Source organism: Heptranchias perlo, chromosome 3, assembly GCF_035084215.1.
Source record: "Heptranchias perlo isolate sHepPer1 chromosome 3, sHepPer1.hap1, whole genome shotgun sequence".
NCBI classification, from domain to species: Eukaryota; Metazoa; Chordata; class Chondrichthyes; order Hexanchiformes; family Hexanchidae; genus Heptranchias; species Heptranchias perlo.
Genome location: NC_090327.1, coordinates 8375773 through 8394629, shown reverse-complemented (window position 1 = coordinate 8394629; position 18857 = coordinate 8375773). Strand labels below are relative to the sequence as shown.

Genomic DNA, 18857 nt, shown 5'->3' with positions numbered 1-18857 from the left:
GTCCTATTAATTTACTGAGTACCAATTCCTTAGTGATTTTAATCGTATTTAGCTCCTCCCCCACTAGAGCCCCCTGTTTGTCCAATGTTGGGATATTCTTAGTGTCCTCTACCGTAAAGACTGAAACAAAATATTTGTTCAGCATTTTTGCCATCTCCATGTTTCCCACCATTAATTTCCCGGTCTCATCCTCTAAGGGACCTACGTTTGCCTTACCCACCCTTTTTCTTTTTAGATAACTGTAGAAACTCTTGCGATCTGTTTTTATATTTTTTGCTAATTTATTTTCATAATCTATCTTCCCTTTCTTAATCAATCCTTTAGTTACTTTTTGCTGTCTTTTGAAGACTTCCCAATCTTCTATCCTTCCACTAAGTTTGGCTACCTTATATGTCCTTGTTTTTAGTCGGATACTATCCTTAATTTCTTTACTTAGCCACGGATGGCTGTCATTTCTTTTACACCCTTTTTTCCTCAGTGGAATATATTTGTTTTGAAAGTTGTAAAATAACTCCTTGAATGAACACCACTGCTCATGTACCGTCTTACCCTTTAATCTATTTTCCCAGTCCACTTTAATCAATTCCGCTCTCATACCATCATAGTCTCCTTTATTCAAGCTCAGTATGCTTGTTTGAGAACCAACCTTCTCACCCTCTAATTGGATATGGAATGTAACCGTGTTATGGTCACTCATTCCAAGGGGATCCTTAACAAGGACATTATTAATTAATCCTGACTCATTACACAGGACCAGGTCCAAGGTTGCTTGCCCCCTTGTAGGATCAGTTACATACTGCTCAAGAAATCCATCCTTAACACACTCAATAAACTCTTCCTCAAGGCTGCCCTGCCCAATTTGATTTGTCCAGTTAATATGATAGTTGAAATCCCCCATAATTATAGCTGTTCCCTTATTACATGCCCTGACTATTTCCTGATTAATACTTCTTCCAGCAGAGTTGCAACTATTGAGCAGCGGTGCCATCTACAGTGAAGTAGTCTACCCGCATTCACCGTCAATGCTCAAACATAAAAGATGGCCACTTGGATTTGGTATCAAAGGGCTCCCTGCTCCATTGAACTGCATCATGAATTGCATGAATCACCAATTTCAGGGAAAGTGGGTGGAAAATTGCAGTGATCCAATGGTTAAGGCAGCGGACTGGCACCCATAAACTCATCACGATCTGCAGCGAGTGACTCATCTCCTGACTCCCCAAAGCCTTTCCACCATCTACAAGGCACAAGTCAGGAGTGTGATGGAATACTCTCCACTTGCTTGGATGAGTGCAGCTCCAACAACACTCAAGAAGCTCGACACCATCCAAGATAAAGCAGCCCGCTTGATTGGCACCCCATCCACCACCCTAAACATTCACTCCCTTCACCACCGGTGCACTGTGGCTGCAGTGTGTACCATCCACAGGATGCACTGCAGCAACTCGCCAAGGCTTCTTCAACAGCACCTCCCAAACCCGCGACCTCTACCACCTAGAAGGACAAGAGCAGCAGGCACATGGGAACACCACCACCTGCACGTTCCCCTCCAAGTCACACACCATCCCGACTTGGAAATATATCGCCGTTCCTTCATCATCGCTGGGTCAAAATCATAGAACTCCCTTTCTAACAGCACTGTGGGAGAACCGTCACCACACGGACTGCAGCGGTTCAAGAAGACGGCTCACCACCACCTTCTCAAGGGCAATTATGGATGGGCAATAAATGCCGGCCTCGCCAGCGACGCCCACATCCCATGAACGAATAAAAAAAAGTTAATAGAATCATAGAACTTTACGGCACAGAAGGAGGCCATTTGGCCCATTGTCTCTGTGCCGGTCGAAAAAGAGCTATCCTGCCTAATCCCTCTTTCCAGCTCTTGGTCCGTAGCCTTGTAGGTTACTGCACTTCAAGTGCATATCCAGATACTTTTTAAATGTGATGAGGGTTTCTGCCTCTACCACCTTTTCAGGCATAGGAACATAAGAACATAGGAACAGGAGTAGGCCATTCAGCCCCTCGTGCCTGCTCCGCCATTTGATAAGATCATGGCTGATCTGTGATCTAACTCCATATACCTGCCTTTGGCCCATATCCCTTAATACCTTTGGTTGCCAAAAAGCTATCTATCTCAGATTTAAATTTAGCAATTGAGCTAGTATCAATTGCCGTTTGCGGAAGAGAGTTCCAAACTTCTACCACCCTTTGTGTGTAGAAATGTTTTCTAATCTCACTCCTGAAAGGTCTGGCTCTAATTTTTAGACTGTGCCCCCTACTCCTAGAGTCCCCAACCAGCAGAAATAGTTTCTCTCTATCCATCCTATCTGTTCCCCTTAATATCTTATAAACTTCGATCAGATCACCCCTTATCCTTCTAAACTCTAGAGAATACAACCCCAATTTGTGTAATATCTCCTTGTAACTTAACCCTTGAAGTCCGGGTATCATTCTAGTAAACCTACGCTGCACTCCCTCCAAGGCCAATATGTCCTTCCGAAGGTGCGGTGCCCAGAACTGCTCACAGTACTCCAGGTGCGGTCTAACCAGGGTTTTGTATAGCTGCAGCATTACTTCTGCCCCCTTGTACTCTAGTCCTCCAGATATAAAGGCCAGCATTCTATTAGCCTTATTGATTATTTTCTGCACCTGTTCATGACACTTCAATGATCTATGTACCTGAACCCCTAAGTCCCTTTGGACATCCACTGTTATTAACTTTCTACTATTTACAAAGTACCCTGTTCTATCCTTTTTTGATCCAAAGTGGATGACCTCACATTTGTCTACATTGAATTCCATTTGCCACAATTTTACCCATTCACCTAAACTATCAATATCGCTTTGTAATTTTATGTTTTCATGTACACTGCTTACAATGCCACCAATCTTTGTGTCATCGGCAAACTTAGATATGAGACTTTCTATGCCTTCATCTAAGTCATTAATAAATATTGTGAATAATTGAAGCCCCAAGACAGATCCCTGCGGGACTCCACTAGTCACAGAGGAAGTACCACCCTCTTGAGGGAGTGGAGAAGAAGGAGACCTTTGTGAGCGACAAGGAAGAGAGAGAGAGAGAGCTCTTGAGGGGAGAGGGAGAAGACTTTGGGATCTGTTGAGGGGGAACGTAGACAAAGAGACTCAGAAACTTTGTTTTGGTGGGATAGGCAGGAAAGAGAGACAGAGGCAGAGACCCTACTCAGGGGAGGCTAGTTGAGAAACAGAAATTCTGTAGAACAAAGGGTGAGAAGCAAGAGGGAGAGAAAAAAGGGGAGAGGGGGGGAGAATATCTGACCCTACTAGGAATGGGAAGCACAGTTGCTGTCAGGGCTTAGTGAGCCCACATTCAAAACGGTTTATCCTCTGATTGTCAGCAAAACCACAGGGACCCGTTAATATTTTAAATGTAAAGTGATTCCCAGCCGTATTCAAAGGACTGAAGCTTCAGAATTCTAGGAAATGCTGAACCACGAACCGACCTTCCACTCCCACATTCATGTTGCTCCAAGACTGCTTTGTACCCCTTGCTCCCACTCCACTGATACCTCTCCCCTCCACCCCCACCCCCAAACCCTATCCCATGCCTTTATCACCATGAGGCTCAACTTCTCGAATGCTCTTCTATCCGGCTTCCCACCTCCATCCTTCACAAATTACAGCTCATTCAGAATGAGACGGTTTGCACCTTCACCGGTACAAAGTCCCGCACTTCAATCACCTTCCCAAACGGGGCTAGCTCCCTGTGCCCCGGCGGCTGACTTCAAAATTGATCCTCATTTTCAATCCCTCCGACATCCTCTCCCACGCCACCCCCGTTATCTCCTCCAGCTATCCATCCGCACGTGCACACTCCTCTGGCACTGGGTTACTCCCAGTTTTCCACTCCCTCTGCTCCGCTATTTCTGGCTGCTCCTGGGGCAGTTTCGCTCTTCTCCTCTGGAACCCCCCCCCCCCCACCTTGATCCCTCCAGGTTGCCACCTCCCTCCCTGTGTAAAAAAGCCTCCTCAAAACCCTTCTGCTTTGAGACATTTTCCTGTACACAGGGAGCACTGGGGAAATGTAAGTTGTTGCTGCCCATTAATGTGCTCACTGTTTCCCCACCTGCTCATGTAATAAGATCTTCCTCACAGGGACCCTTCCATATGCATCAATTTTAGTGATTTTGATGGGGTCCTATTGCCCAGGCCAACAGAAAGAGATGCTGAAGACATATATCAGCACCTACCGATATACTGCTGTTCAACGGCTTCATCTCCCTTGCTCACTCTGGATCGCTTTGTATGCTGTGTTTGTCTGGCCGACGTAACATTCTCAATCAGCACAGCTTCCAAAAGAAGCAGGAGAAAGATACTTCGAAGAGTCATCTTCATATCTGAGGAGATGAGATAAGGATTGACAGTGCAGGCAGCAGAAGGTTAAAATCCTGATGATAATAGATATTTTAAGATAGCATTGTAGTTACAACAATCTTTTTGCATGTCAACATACAACAGTATAACACAATTTGGATGCTTCATATGAAGATTAATGATAGAGTTAAGGAGGAGGAGCACTCCCAATGACTCAGTTGCTAAATGCACTCCACAGTATCTCAGTGCTGCACTGAAGTGTGAACCTAGATTATGTGCTCAAGTCTCCAGAGGGGGCTTGAACTCATAACCTTCTGACTTAGAAGCGAGAGTGTTACCCACTGAGGCAAGGCTGATATCTTGTGAGTTCTTTCATTCTTAGCCTTGAGATGTTGAGCCTGGTAGCAGTAGTATTCCTAGTAATACCCGCTGAGCCAGCAGGGAAACGAATAATGTTGTTTTAATTCGGTTCTCATCAAGTTCACTACAATGGCAGGCATTTCAATTTGGGCATGTGTATAGTCTCACCTGATGAATACGCAGTTAGTTCAATTCCATGTTTTGTCAGTTTCAATACAGACATTCAAAGATTAATGTTCCTCAACTTCTAGTTCTTCTTCTTTTGAAATCCCATCTTGACCCTCCAACTTAGATGATAGACTGACATAGCACCACCAAGGTCAACACCACCTGGCTGAACTGTGTCAAACTCCCAGGTTTGGGGAAGTAGGTGGTTCCCTGGCCTGCCATCTCTGGGACCTGGGCTCAAATCAAGTCCTTACTGTTGGGACAAAAATATTACGCACCGATAATGATGGGCACCGCAAACTCGCCATTATTTTTCCAGCAATTTCTGTGCCAATGTTCTGAGGAAGAGTCTACCACCTGAAATGTTAATCCATTTGTCTCCATAGTTTTATTTTATGCTGCTAGGGTTAGAATGAAGAGCGATGAGAGGAGGCTCGTGTGGAGCATAAATACCGGCATGGACCAGTTGGGCCGAATGGCCTGTTTCTGTGCTGTACATTCTATGGACTTCTATGTGAAATGCTAACTGAGCTCCTGAATGTTTTCAGAATGTTCTGTTTTTGTAACAAATGTTGTTTCCTTAAACACACTATCATTGTCCATTAGTATTTATAGAAACAGTGAGTGAGAATTCTAACATGATAAACGATGCCGCTGTGTTATTACTGAATATTCAATATTTTCTTTCACTGCCAACTACACCTGTGCAAAATGTGACCGTTTCACTTGAATAAATGAAACTTTCACCCCTGTAAGACAAAAACCCGGATGTGTTATGTTGCCATATTATGGGAGTTATTTGCAACAGTTATCCATGGAATACAATAAGAAATATTTTTAATAAGGTCTGACGGCATCGCAAATTCACAACCAACCAGTCAGTGTGCTTGCACATAACATAGCAGTTAAAATGTAAATATTTATTGGGCATGAACACAAGAGTATCGACTCTCAGCATTTAACTTAACTCCGGGTAACTTTAAAATGTGTTCAGAAACTCTGAGGGATTCGCCGAGCACTTTCTAAACCAAGTTGACACCAAACTAAAGTTACACACCACGGGGTAGAGTTTCTGCTTTGGGCGCAATCGCTAAAATCATTTGCATAATATCAATCGTGTTGAGTGGCACAACCAGGTGCTAAATGGGATAGATTCAGAACAGATCTAGCAGCTCAAAACTGGGCATCCATGAGGTGCTGTGGGCCATCAGCAGAAGCAGAATTGTATTCCAGCACAATCTGTAACCTCATGGCCCGGCATATTCCTCACTCTACCATTACCAAAAGCCAGGGGATCAACCCTGGTTCAATGAGGAGTGTAGAAGAGCATGCCAGGAGCAGCACCAGGCGTACCTAAAAATGAGGTGCCAACCTGGTGAAGCTACAACACAGGACTACATGCATGCTAAACAGCGGAAGCAACATGCTATAGACAGAGCTAAGTGATTCCACAACCAATGGATCAGATCAAAGCTCTGCAGTCCTGCCTCATCCAGTCGTGAATGGTGGTGGACAATTAAATAACTAACGGGAGGAGGAGACTCCATGAACATCCCCATCCTCAGTGATGGTAGAGTCCAGCACGTGAGTGCAAAAGACAAGGCTGAAGCATTTGCAACAATCTTCAGCTAGAATTGTCGAGTAGATGATCCATCTCAGCTTCCTCCCATATCCCCACCATCACAGAAGCCAGTATTCAGCCAATTCAATTCACTCCATGTGATATCTGGAATGCACTGGATACTGCAAAGGCTATGGGCCCCGACAACGTGCTGTAGTGCTGAAGACTTGTGCTCCAGAACTAGCCGCATGTCAGCTACCACACTGGCATCTACCCGACAATGTAGAAAATTGCCAAGGTATGTCCTGTCCACAAAAAGCAGGTCAAATCCAATCCGGCCAATTACCGCCCCATCAGTCTACTCTTAATCATCAGCAAAGTGATGGAAGGTGTCGTCGACAGTGCTATCAAGCGGCACTTACTCACCAATAACCTGCTCACCGATGCTCAGTTTGGGTTCCGCCAGGACCACTCGGCTCCAGACCTCATTACAGCCTTGGTCCAAACATGGACAAAAGAGCTGAATTCCAGAGGTGAGGTGAGAGTGACTGCCCTTGACATCAAGGCAGCATTTGACCGAGTGTGGCATCAAGGAGCCCTAGTAAAATTGAAGACAATAAGAATCAGGGGGAAAACTCTCCAGTGGCTGGAGTCATACCTAGCACAAAGGAAGATGGTAGTGGTTGTTGGAGGCCAATCATCTCAGCCCCAGGACATTGCTGCAGGAGTTCCTCAGGGCAGTGTCCTAGGCCCAACCATCTTCAGCTGCTTCATCAATGACCTTACCTCCATCATAAGGTCAGAAATGGAGATGTTCGCTGATGATTGCACAGCGTTCAGTTCCATTCGCAACCCCTCAGATAATGAAGCAATCCGAGCCCGCATGCAGCAAGACCTGGACAACATCCAGGCTTGCGTTGATAAGCGGCAAGTAACATTCGCGCCAGACAAGTGCCTGGCAATGACCGTCTCCAAAAAGAGAGAGTCTAACCACCTCCCCTTGACATTCAACGGCATTACCATCACCAAATCCCCCACCATCAACATCCTGGGGGTCACCATTGACCAGAAACTTAACTGGACCAGCCACATAAATACAAGAGCAGGTCAGAGGCTGGGTATTTGAAGAACGTGTGCAGGAATTACAACAATTATTCATTTCTGTCTGGCGCAAAAATAAAACAGGAAAGGTGGCTCAACCATGGCTTACAAAAGAAAGTAGTGATAGTCTTAGATCCAAAGAGGAGACATATAAAATTGCCAGAAAAAGCGGCAAGCCTGAGGATTGGGAGAAGTTCAGAATTCAGCAAAGGAGGACAAAGAGATTGATTAAGAGGGGGAAAATAGAGTATGAGAGTAAACTAGCAGGGAACATAAAAACTGACTGTAAAAGCTTCTATAAATATGTCAAGAGAAAAAGATTAGTGAAGACAAATGTAGGTCCCTCACAGTCAGAAATGGGGGAAATTATAATGGGGAACAAAGAAATGGCAGAACAATTAAACACATACTTTGGTTCTGTCTTCACAAAGGAGGACACAAATGACCTCCCAGAAATGTTAGGGAACCAAGGGTCTAGTGAGAGGGAGGAACTGAAGGAAATCAGTATTAGTAAAAAAATAGTGCTAGGGAAATTAATGGGGCTAAAGGCTGACAAATCCCCAGGGCCTGATAATCTACATCCCAGAGTACTAAAGGAAGTTGTCTTGGAAATAGTGGATGCATTGGTGATCATCTTCCAAAATTCTATAGACTCTGGAACAGTTCCTACAGACTGGAGGGTAGGAAATGTAACCCCACTATTTAAAAAAGGAGGGAAAGAAAAAACAGGGAATTACAGACCAGTTAGCCTAACATCAGTAGCGGGGAAAATGCTAGAGTCTATTATAAAAGATTTGATAACAGAACACTTGGAGGGATTGGGCAAAGTCAGCATGGGTTTATGAAAGGGAAATCATGCTTAACAAATCTACTGGAGTTTTTTGAGGATGTAACTAGTAGAATAGATAGGGGAGAACCAGTGGATGTGGTGTACTTGGATTTTCAGAAGGCTTTTGATAAGGTCCCACAAAAGAGGTTAGTGTGCAAAATTAAAGCACATGGGATTGGGGGGAATATACTGGCATGGATTGAGAATTGGTTGACAGACAGGAAACAGAGAGTAGGAACAAATGGGTCTTTTTCTGGGTGGCAGGCAGTGACTAGTGGGGTACCGCAGGGATCAGTCCTTGGGCCCCAGCTATTCACAATATATATCAATGATTTGGATGAGGGAATGGAATGTCACATTTCCAAGTTTGCAGACGACACAAAGCTGGGGTGGAATGTGAGCTGTGAGGAGGATGCAAAGAGGCTCCAATGTGATTTTGTGATTTAGACAAGTTGGGTGAGTGGGCAAGAACATGGCAGATGCAGTATAACATGGATAAATGTGAGGTTATCCACTTTGGTTGTAAAAACAGAAAGACAGATTATTATCTGAATGTTGATAGATTGGGAAAAGGGGAGGTGCAACGAGACCTGGGTGTCCTTGTACACCAGTCGCTGAAAGCGAGCATTCAGGTGCAGCAAGCAGTTAGGAAGGCGAATGGTATGTTGGCGTTCATTGCAAGAGGATTTGAATACAGGAGCACGGATGTCTTACTGCAGTTGTACAGGGCCTTGGTGAGACCACATCTGGGGTATTGTGTGCAGTTTTGGTCTCCTTATCTGGGGAAGGATGTCCTTGCCATGGAGGGCGTGCAACAAAGGTTCACCAGACTGATTCCTGGGATGGCAGGACTGACGTATGAGGAGAGATTGGGTCGACTAGGCCTATATTCACTAGAGTTTAGAAGAACGAGAGGTGATCTCATCGAAACATATAAAATTCTAACAGGACTAGACAGACTAGATGCAGGGAAGATGTTCCCGATGGCTGGGGAGTCCAGAACCAGGGATCACAGTCTCAGGATACGGGGTATGCCATTTAAAACCGAGATGAGGAGAAATTTCTTCACTTAGACGGTGGTGAACCTGTGGAATTCTCTACCACAGAAGGCAGTGGAGGCCAAGTCATTAGATGTATTCAAGAAGGAGATAGATATATTTCTTAATGCTAAAGGGATCAAGGGATATGGGGAAAAAGCGAGAACAGGGTACTGAGTTAGATGATCAGCCATGATCATTTTGAATGGTGGAGCAGGCCCGAAGGGCCGAATGGCCTACCCTTGCTCCTATTTTCTATGTTTTCTATGTTTCTATGTATTCTGCGGCAAGTGACTCACCTCCTGACACCCCAAAGCCTTTCCACCATCTACAAGGCAGAAGTCAGGAGTGTGATGGAATACTCTCCACTTGCCTGGATGAGTGCAGCTCTAACAACACTCAAGAAGCTCGACACCATCCAGGACAAAGCAGCCCGCTTGATTGTCACCCCATCCACCACCCTAAACATTCACTCCCTCTACCACCGGCCCACCATGTCTGCAGTGTGTACCATCCACAGGATACACTGCAGCAACTTGCCAATGCTTCTTTGACAGCAGCTCCCAAACCCATGACCTCTACCACCTAGATGGACACTTTCTATGCACTTCCTCAACTCCCCATTTATGCACCCGCACTGCCACTCTCCCCAGTCCTGATGCAATGTGATAAATCTATCTGATAGTCACCCTTTGTTGGATCTGTTTCAATGTCAGCCTCACCCAAAGCAATGCATTCATAGGGTGAAAGTGTCACCGTCAGTCACTCACCAGGTCTGTTCTTTCGCCCCTTGTAGAAGAGAGCGCAAAACGCAAGAGAGAGGACGAGGATTGGAGGTGGACCACCACATATAGTGGAGCTGACAGATGTGGAGGAGGAGGCCATGGAAATAAGTGGGACACTTGCATGCCGATCCATTGGAGATGGAGAGACTGGGAACCCACAGATGGCTGGTGACAGAACTTCATCATCTTTCACACATATGATGAATTGATGTTTATCAATGAGGAACTGTGCCAGACCTCAGTATGGTATTAGCACATGGGAACACCACCACCTGCACGTTCCCCTCCAAGTCACGCCGTCCTGACTTGGAAATATATCGCCGTTCCTTCATAGTCACTGGGTCAAAATCCTGGAACTCCCTACCTAACAGCACTGTGGGAGAACCTTCACCACACGGACTGCAGCGGTTCAAGAAGGCGGCTCACCACCACCTTCTCGAGGGCAATTAGGGATGGGCAATAAATGCCGGCCTCGCCAGCGATGCCCACATCCCATGAATGAATAAAAAAAAATGTGAAATGTTCCAAGAACCAGTGCAATCGGGCAGCGTAATAGAATGTAATCTTTCTTTCTATTAAAAAATAATTCTTGTTGTGTTTAAGAGCGGTAACCTGGTGCAGTTTATTAATACAGCTGAACATGGGTTTATCATCAAAAATAAGCATTTTTAATAAGGGTATCCAGTCCTCCACCTGTGAGAAACCAGATTTAAAATCACTGAAAATTACTTTTAAAAATCTACATTGAGCCATTTAATAGTTTCATTGGTGCGCACTGCTCAGTTTCTTAGTAAATTAAATATTTTTTTATATGAAAAAGCTTTTAAGAAAATGAACCCAATTTGAAGAGCCTTCCTGGACCAGCACACTTGGCAGAATCTCGCAGTGTCGACCTCGGGGGGGGAGGGGGGGGGGGGCAGTTTTGTGGGCGGGGCCTGATCCGGGCAAATTGAATCTTGAATCAGCGTAAAAGATATCACCACCAGTGGAGGGCAGCGAGAAAAACTCTGTTTTGTTCGTGTAGAAATCTGCTTTCCTACTCGAGAGCTGGTGCAATCGGGAGAGTATAACTCAGTGCTGATCCTCTACACTACACTGAAAGCAGATACTACACCAATGTTAACCGCAGCATAAAACACATCTGTAAACTTATCAGCATCTGTAAACTAAAAGCGAAACCCGACTAAATACACTAGAGAAATAACTTTGGAGGTCTATGACAAATTTAGATTTACTGCCAAACATTTTTAGAATCATACAGCACAGAAGGAGGCCATTCAGCCCATTGTGCCCATGCCAGCTCTTTGAAAGAGCTATCCAATTAGTCCCACTCCCCTGCTCTTTCCTCATAGCCCTGCAAATTTTTCTTTTTCAGTATTTATCCAATTCCCTTTTGAAAGTTACTATTGAATCTGCTTCCACCGCCCTTTCAGGCAGCGCATTCCAAATCATAACAACTCGCTGCATCAAATAAATTCACCTCATCCCCCCTTCTGATTCATTTGCCAATTATCTGTGTCCTCTGGTGAAAGTTATTAATATTCAAACTGTTCCTCTCCAATCCATTGCATCCTAAAACACAAGTCGATAAAGTATCATCCCTACTCGCACCGCCTTTTGACCTCTTACTGAAAGGGTTTAAAACTAACCTGGAAAGGGTTCGCGTTTACAGCCTCCTGTTTTGGGTATCAGAATTAAATATAATTTCAAAAGGCAGGCTACACAATCTTGGGGGTAAAGGCACGGTTGACAGTAAGTTACACGATGGAGGTAGCCGACTACTCGGGGTATCGGAATCCTGTTCTATTAACATCGGAAACTGAGATATTCTCCTCATCTAGACTGTGAGCCCACCGTTAGCGACTGACCGGGAATCATAACACTGAGACTGAGTGAGAATCCATCGGGATCGCGATTATCAACAATCCCCTTAACGGTGGAACTCAGTGTAATTGGATTTTACAATTAATTCTGCGGCAACGAGGCAAACACGGGAACCCTGAAAATAGTAACGACAGAGTATTAAATCCTTAACAACTTAAACACTAGTAAAAGCTCAGAGCTTTCATCAGAATTAGGCTGGAAGTAGTTCAGAGATGTTAACCGCACTGTCCAGATAACACTCATTATTAGATATTTAAAAAAAAAACAATAAATACAACTCGTTACCTGCTATTGGGCGAACCTATCCAGAACTCAGCACCCTCTGTCACTCTGCTCACTCTGGACTAAGAGTTGGTTTTGGTAGTGTGCTCAAAATCACTATAGAAAGAAGTCAGGTGTTGCTGCCGGGCTATGTTGGGTGAGGTGGAGCAGGCAAGACTCCAGATGGAAGAAACCAAAGCACTGTAAGAAATATATTAGCTTTATTTTTGGAGCCGCTTATCCCATCAGAGAAGACCTCAAGCATTTTTTTTTGCTGTTGCTAAAATAGACCATTCCAACACATTAGAACATTGCCATGTAGTTAGGACAAATCATGGACAATCAAATATTATGATTTCCATTAAGGCTAGAGAAAGCTGGAAACCGTGTGGAAACAGTGATCTCAAAGTCCTTCCAATCGCCAAAAGAAATACTTAGAAATTAAATCCAATTACGTGACTGGAAAAAAAAACCCACAAGTTCAAAACGATCAGGCAGAAAGCAACTCAGAGGATTACCAAGATGAAACATTTATTCCAGTAGGATAGTAATGAGCACAAATCGCACAATTTACTTTTCGATTGGGACAAAATATTTTCCCCGCTACTTATCATAGAATCAAAGAAATTACTGCACAGAAGGAGGCCATTTAGGCACAGTCTAAAAATTAGAGCCAGACCTTTCAGGAGCGAGATTAGAAAACATTTCTACACACAAAGGGTGGTAGAAGTTTGGAACTCTCTTCCGCAAACGGCAATTGATACTAGCTCAATTGCTAAATTTAAATCTGAGGTAGATAGCTTTTTGGCAACCAAAGGTATTAAGGGATATGGGCCAAAGGCAGGTATATGGAGTTAGGTCACAGATCAGCCATGATCTTATCAAATGGCGGAGCAGGCACGAGAGGCTGAATGGCCTACTCCTGTTCCTATGTTCCATTTGGCCCATCGTGTCCGTGCCGGCCGAAAAAGAGCTATCCAGCTTAATCCCACTTTCCAGCACTTGGTCCATAGCCCTGTAGGTTACGGCACTTCAAGTGCACATCCAAGTACTTTTTAAACGAGTTGAGGGTTTCTGCCTCTACCACCCTTTCAGGCAGTGAGTTCCAGACCCCCACCACCCTCTGGGTGAAAAAAAATCTCCTCAGCTCCCCTCTAATCCTTCTACCAATTACTTTAAATCTATGTCCCCTGGTCACTGACCCCTCTGCCAAGGGAAATAGGTCCTTCCTATCCACTCTGTCTAGTCCCGTCATAATTTTATACACCTCAGTTAAATCTCCCCTCAGCCTCTTTTCCAAAGGAAACAATCCCAGCCTATCCAATCTTTTCTCATCGCTAAAATTCTCCAGCCCTGGCAACATCCTCGTAAATCTCCTCTTTTCCCCTTGCGAGTGCAATCACATCTTTCCTGTAAATGTGGTGACCAGAACTGTACTCAGTACTCAAGCTGTGGCCTAACCAATGTTTTGTATAGTTCTAGCATAACCTCCCTGCTCTTATATTCTGTGCCTCGGCTAATAAAGGAAAGTATCCTGTATGCCTTTTTAAACACCTTATCTACCTGTCCTGCTACCTTCAGGGATCAGTGGACATGCACTCCAAGGTCCCTTTGTTCCTCTACACCTCTCAGTATCCTCCTCCTATTTATTGTGTACTCCCTTGTCTTGTTTGTCCCTCCAAAATGCATTACCTCACACTTCTCTGGATTGAATTCCATTTGCCACTTTTCTGCCCACCTGACCAGTCCATTGATATCTTCCTGCAGTCTACAGCTTTCCTCCTCACTATCAACCACACGGCCAATTTTTGCATCATCTGCAAACTTCTTGATCAAGCTCCCCACATTCAAGTCCAAATCATTAATATATATCACAAAAAGCAAGGGACCCAGTACTGAGCCTTGCGGTACCCCACTGGAAACAGCCTTCCAGTCGCAGAAACACCCGTCAACCATTACCCTTTGCTTCCTGCCACTGAGCCAATTTTGGATCCAACTAGCCACTTTCTTCACCAGTCTGCCATGTTGGGACCTTGTCAAAAGCCTTGCTAAAATCTATGCACACTACATCAAAGGAGTTACCCTCATCGACCCTCCTCGCCGCTCAAAAAATTCAATCAAGTTAGTCAGACATGACCTTCCCTGAACAAATCCATTCTGACTGTCCTTGATTAACCTGTGCCTTTCTAATTGATGATTTATGCTGTCCCTCAGAATTGATTCCAATAATTTGCCCACCACCGAGTTTAGACTGACTGGCCTGTAATTACTCGGTCTATCTCTTTCTTCCTTTTTAAACAATGGTACAACGTTAACAGTCCTCCAATCTTCCGGCACCACACCTGTCGCCAGGGAGGATTCCTGGGGGGGTCACGCAAGGCTCAGTACCAGGTCCCTTGCTTTTTGTGATATATACTTCAAGGAGAAATGAGTCTAATCCCAGTGATCCAGTGCCTGATTGGCGAAAATAACATTTTCACTCAAATCAGGGCAGGCCACTTTCCAGTGTGTATATAAATGATGTATATTGTGTATAAAATCTCATTTCCAGATCAAATGGAACATCTAGATCTGCTGCCTTTGAGAAATACATGTTACCCCTTATATTGACTTAGATCTGCCCTCGCAAATCCCTTTCTGAAAGTATTTATGAAGTATATGTGTAAACTAATTGATCTCCCCAAGTTGCTCAAGGACAAATTATTTTTTTTAATGAAATATTGGATCTAAATGTGATGTAGTAAGTGTTTTATCACTAAGTGATGGCAAACCTCTTTGTCCCAAACCTCTTTGTTTCAACTATAGCTAACAATTCAAAGGCTCTTAAGAATCCATCTATGTTGTCTTTCTTTTTAAAATTTGGTATAGATTAGATCCAATCTAATATTAAAAAGTCTAACCTGCTATCCTCTCATTATTTGCATTTTGTTTACTTCCCATGTGAATTTGTTTTCATAAATCTCTAATATTTGGCTTGCAAATTTCAGTTTACTTTTGAACTCAATGTAGTTATCCTTATTTCATGATTCCCTCTGTGATTTATGTTTACTTGTCTGAAATTATATTTATTTTTGTATTTAACAACCTACCGAAATATCTTTAATACTTCCCTTGATAGCAAACATTGTGATTACATTTCTGAGTGTTTTTATTAAAGCAATATGTCTGTTCTTCATCCGTACTTTTGTCACCTCCAGACTCGACTATTCCAACGCTCTCCTGGCCGGCCTCCCACCTTCCACCCTCCGTAAACTTCAGCTCATTCAAAACTTTGCTGCCCGCTTCCTAACTTGCGCCAAGTCCCGTTCACCCATCACCCAGTGCTCACTGACCTACATTGTTTTCAAATCCCTCCACGGCCTCGCCCCTCCCTATCTCTGTAACTTCCTCCAACCCTCCGAGATCTCTGCGCTCCTCCAATTCTGGCCTCTTGTGCATCCCAGATTTTTGTTGCTCCACCATTGGCGGCCGTGCCTTCAGCTAGGTAGGCCCTAAGCTCTGGAATTCCCTCCCTAAACCTCTCCCCCTCTCTACCTCTCTCTCCTCCTTTAAGACGTTCCCTAAAACCTACCTCTTTGGCCAAGCTTTTGGTTACATGTCCTAACATCTCCTTATGTGGCTCAGTGTCAAATTTTGTCTGATAATCGCTCCTGTGAAGCTCCTTTTACTACGTTTAAGGCACTATATAAATGCAAGTTGTTGTGTAATAAAAGGCAGAAGGGAGGGACAGCAACCAAGTTATATAAATGTTAGAAATAGTTCAACCTGATCCCAGGAAGGAGACAAAATGCATCAGATGGGGCTGCTGACATGATAGGGGGCATGAGCACACTGTATTAGACAATCTCTGCATTTTAAACCCGACATATGATCAACAGCTTTATTTAGCTGTGGCAAATACTTCTTAATGTCCTTTGTCTCTAGGGAAATGGTTGACAGTGCCTTGCCCAGCAGATAAATATAACCAGCAGTTTCCTGCCAGTTCAATAGTTCTTCTTGTTCTCTTAGTTTAGAAGTGAGTGTGTGCCTGGTAAGGGAGAATATGGTTGATGTAGCTCATAACTTGGTACTGAATCGTTATTAAAAATCTCTCGAATCTAATTGTTGAGGCTGGGGGTCAATTGAAAATTTCAAAACTGAGATTGATAGATTTTTGTTCGGTAAGGGTATTAAGGGATATGGAACCAAGGCGGGTAAATAGATTTGAGATACAGATCAGCCATGGTTTAATTGAATGGCAGAACAGGTTCACTAGATTGATTCCTGGAATGAGAGGGTTGTCCTATGAGGAGGGATTGAGTAGAATGGGCCTATGTTCTCTGGAGTTTAGAAGAATGAGAGGTGATCTCATTGAAACATATAAGATTTGGAGAGGGCTTGACAGAGTAGATGCTGAGAGGCTCTTTCCCCCTGGCTGGAGAGTCTCGAACTAGGGGCATTGTCTTAGGATAAGGGTTTGGCCATTTAGGATTGAAATGAGGAGAAATTTCTTCACTCAGAGGGTGGTGAATCTTTGGAATTCTCCACCCCAGAGGGCTGTGGATGCTCAGTCATTGAGTATATTCAAGACTGGGATCGATACATTTTTGGACTCTAAGGGAATCAAGGGATATGGGGATCGGGCGGGAAAGTGGAGTTGAGGTCGAAGATCAGCCATGATCTTATTGAATGGCGGAGCAGGCTCGAGGGGCCGTATGGCCTACTCCTGCTCCTATTTCTTTCTTATGTTCTTAACAGGCTCGAGGGGCTGAATGGCCTACTGCTGATCCTATGACTGCTTGCTGCATGGCATGGTTCACACTGGCACTCTAGATACACGTGAGTGTAAATGTCATCATTCCATGAACACACCTGCTCACACACAGGGACATTTGAAGGTACTGAGAAGGTTAGAATACCTCACCACCGACAAGGGAGTCCAGCTTGGCTCAGTGGTAGCGTTCTCACCTCTGAGTGTCAGCAGGTTCACTTCTGAAACTTGAGCACATAATCTAGGATGAAACGTCAGAGCGATATTGAAGGAGTACTTCATTGTCAGAGGTGCTGTCTTTCTGATGGGATACTAAACTAAGGCCACGTCTGCCTGTTCAGGTGGGCACAAAAGGTCGCATTGCAATCTTTGAAGATGAATAGGGCAGTTCCTTTGATTTTCTGGCCAACATTTATCCCCCAACCAACACCACCAAAATCAGAATAACTGGTTAGTTATCTCATTGCTGTTTGTGAGACCTCACTGTGAGCAAATAGGCTGTTGTGTTTGCCCACATAACAAACTATTTCGCCTACATTTCAAAGCAGCAATCCGTTGTCTTTAAATGTTTTGGGATGTCCTGAAGATGTGAACGGTGATGTACAAATACAAGTTCTTTCTTTCTTGCTGGCACGAGTGAAGATTAAGGCACCTTACGCTGATTCCCTGTGAATAACAGCAGCATTAGTCACTTTAGGTCTCACTGCTTCTAAATCTTTCCCTGTACAAAGATCTTAAGTTAGCTGACAGACAGTGTAATAATCTAACAGTTGATATCATGTGCTACATTTGTGCTGCTGGTGAGAGCAGCTGTGTCCAAAAATAGCTCACATTTTATCAGGTACCTCTTGAGCAGCAGTGTTCGTTGGTTAAGTCTGGTTTTTGCATTTCATGTGAATGGAGGTTCAGTCTAACATTAATTTGACTTAAATTAACTCAAATTTAATTAAATCAGTCAGTGTTTATTATAACGTGCAGATGGTGTTAGAACCTGATACATACAAAATCTGTGGATAATAAAGGAATTGTAAACAATTTTACAACACCAAGTTATAGTCCAGCAATTTTATTTTAAATTCACAAGCTTTCGGAGGCTACCTCCTTCCTCAGGTGAACGATGTGGAAAATGAGGAAGGAGGAAGCCTCCGAAAGCTTGTGAATTTAAAATAAAATTGCTGGACTATAACTTGGTGTTGTAAAATTGTTTACAATTGTCAACCCCAGTCCATCACCGGCATCTCCACATCATGACTACCATCGATAATAAAGGAGATGGAGATATCCGATTGGCTAAACTACTTCCTTCTAATAGGTTGGCGACCTTATTCTTTCCAATAGATTAATTAGTCGTCATCCTTAAAGTCCACGGATGGAAATTGCCGCTCTGATGTAATGCTGTGAAAATTCCAACCTCTGCTATTTTAACAGAGGTGTTAAACCCTTTTATATTTGCTGTATTTAACCTCATTCTGCCCCACATTTAAACTTCGAACATTTTATTTACTCAGCAAATTGAACGATGCTTATTTATTACCACTTGTGGTCTAGAAGCTCGACCGCGCCATACCCGCCTTCCAGCTGTAAAACGGGTGCTGGAGGATGGCGTGTGTTCATTCCGCGCCAGATGTGCGCCACCCGCCATATTGGATCAGGCGTTCAGGGCGCGCGCCAGAAATCTTCATTAAAATATTTAAATAAGGGTCCCGAGCTTATTGTACGGCCCTCGTGTGATATTGGTCTGCCCCAACGCCAGACTCGATACATGGTA

General features: G+C 43.9%; 1 protein-coding gene across 2 annotated transcripts in view; it reads right to left on the bottom strand.

Annotated features, from left to right (window-relative positions):
• The window catches only part of LOC137310053 (matrilin-2-like), a 41013-nt gene extending 28465 nt beyond the window's left edge, over positions 1 to 12548 (bottom strand). The window contains exons 1-2 of one of the 2 annotated variants that reach the window (XM_067978017.1): positions 12364 to 12548; positions 4230 to 4376 (exon numbers count right to left, since the gene is read on the bottom strand). In XM_067978017.1, the coding sequence (XP_067834118.1) occupies positions 4230 to 4374 (145 nt within the window). In that variant the 5' untranslated portion in view covers positions 4375 to 4376; positions 12364 to 12548. The remainder of the gene's footprint in view (positions 1 to 4229; positions 4377 to 12363) is intronic. The other variant, XM_067978024.1, reaches the window with a different exon arrangement.
• Between the last annotated feature and the right edge of the window lie 6309 nt (positions 12549 to 18857).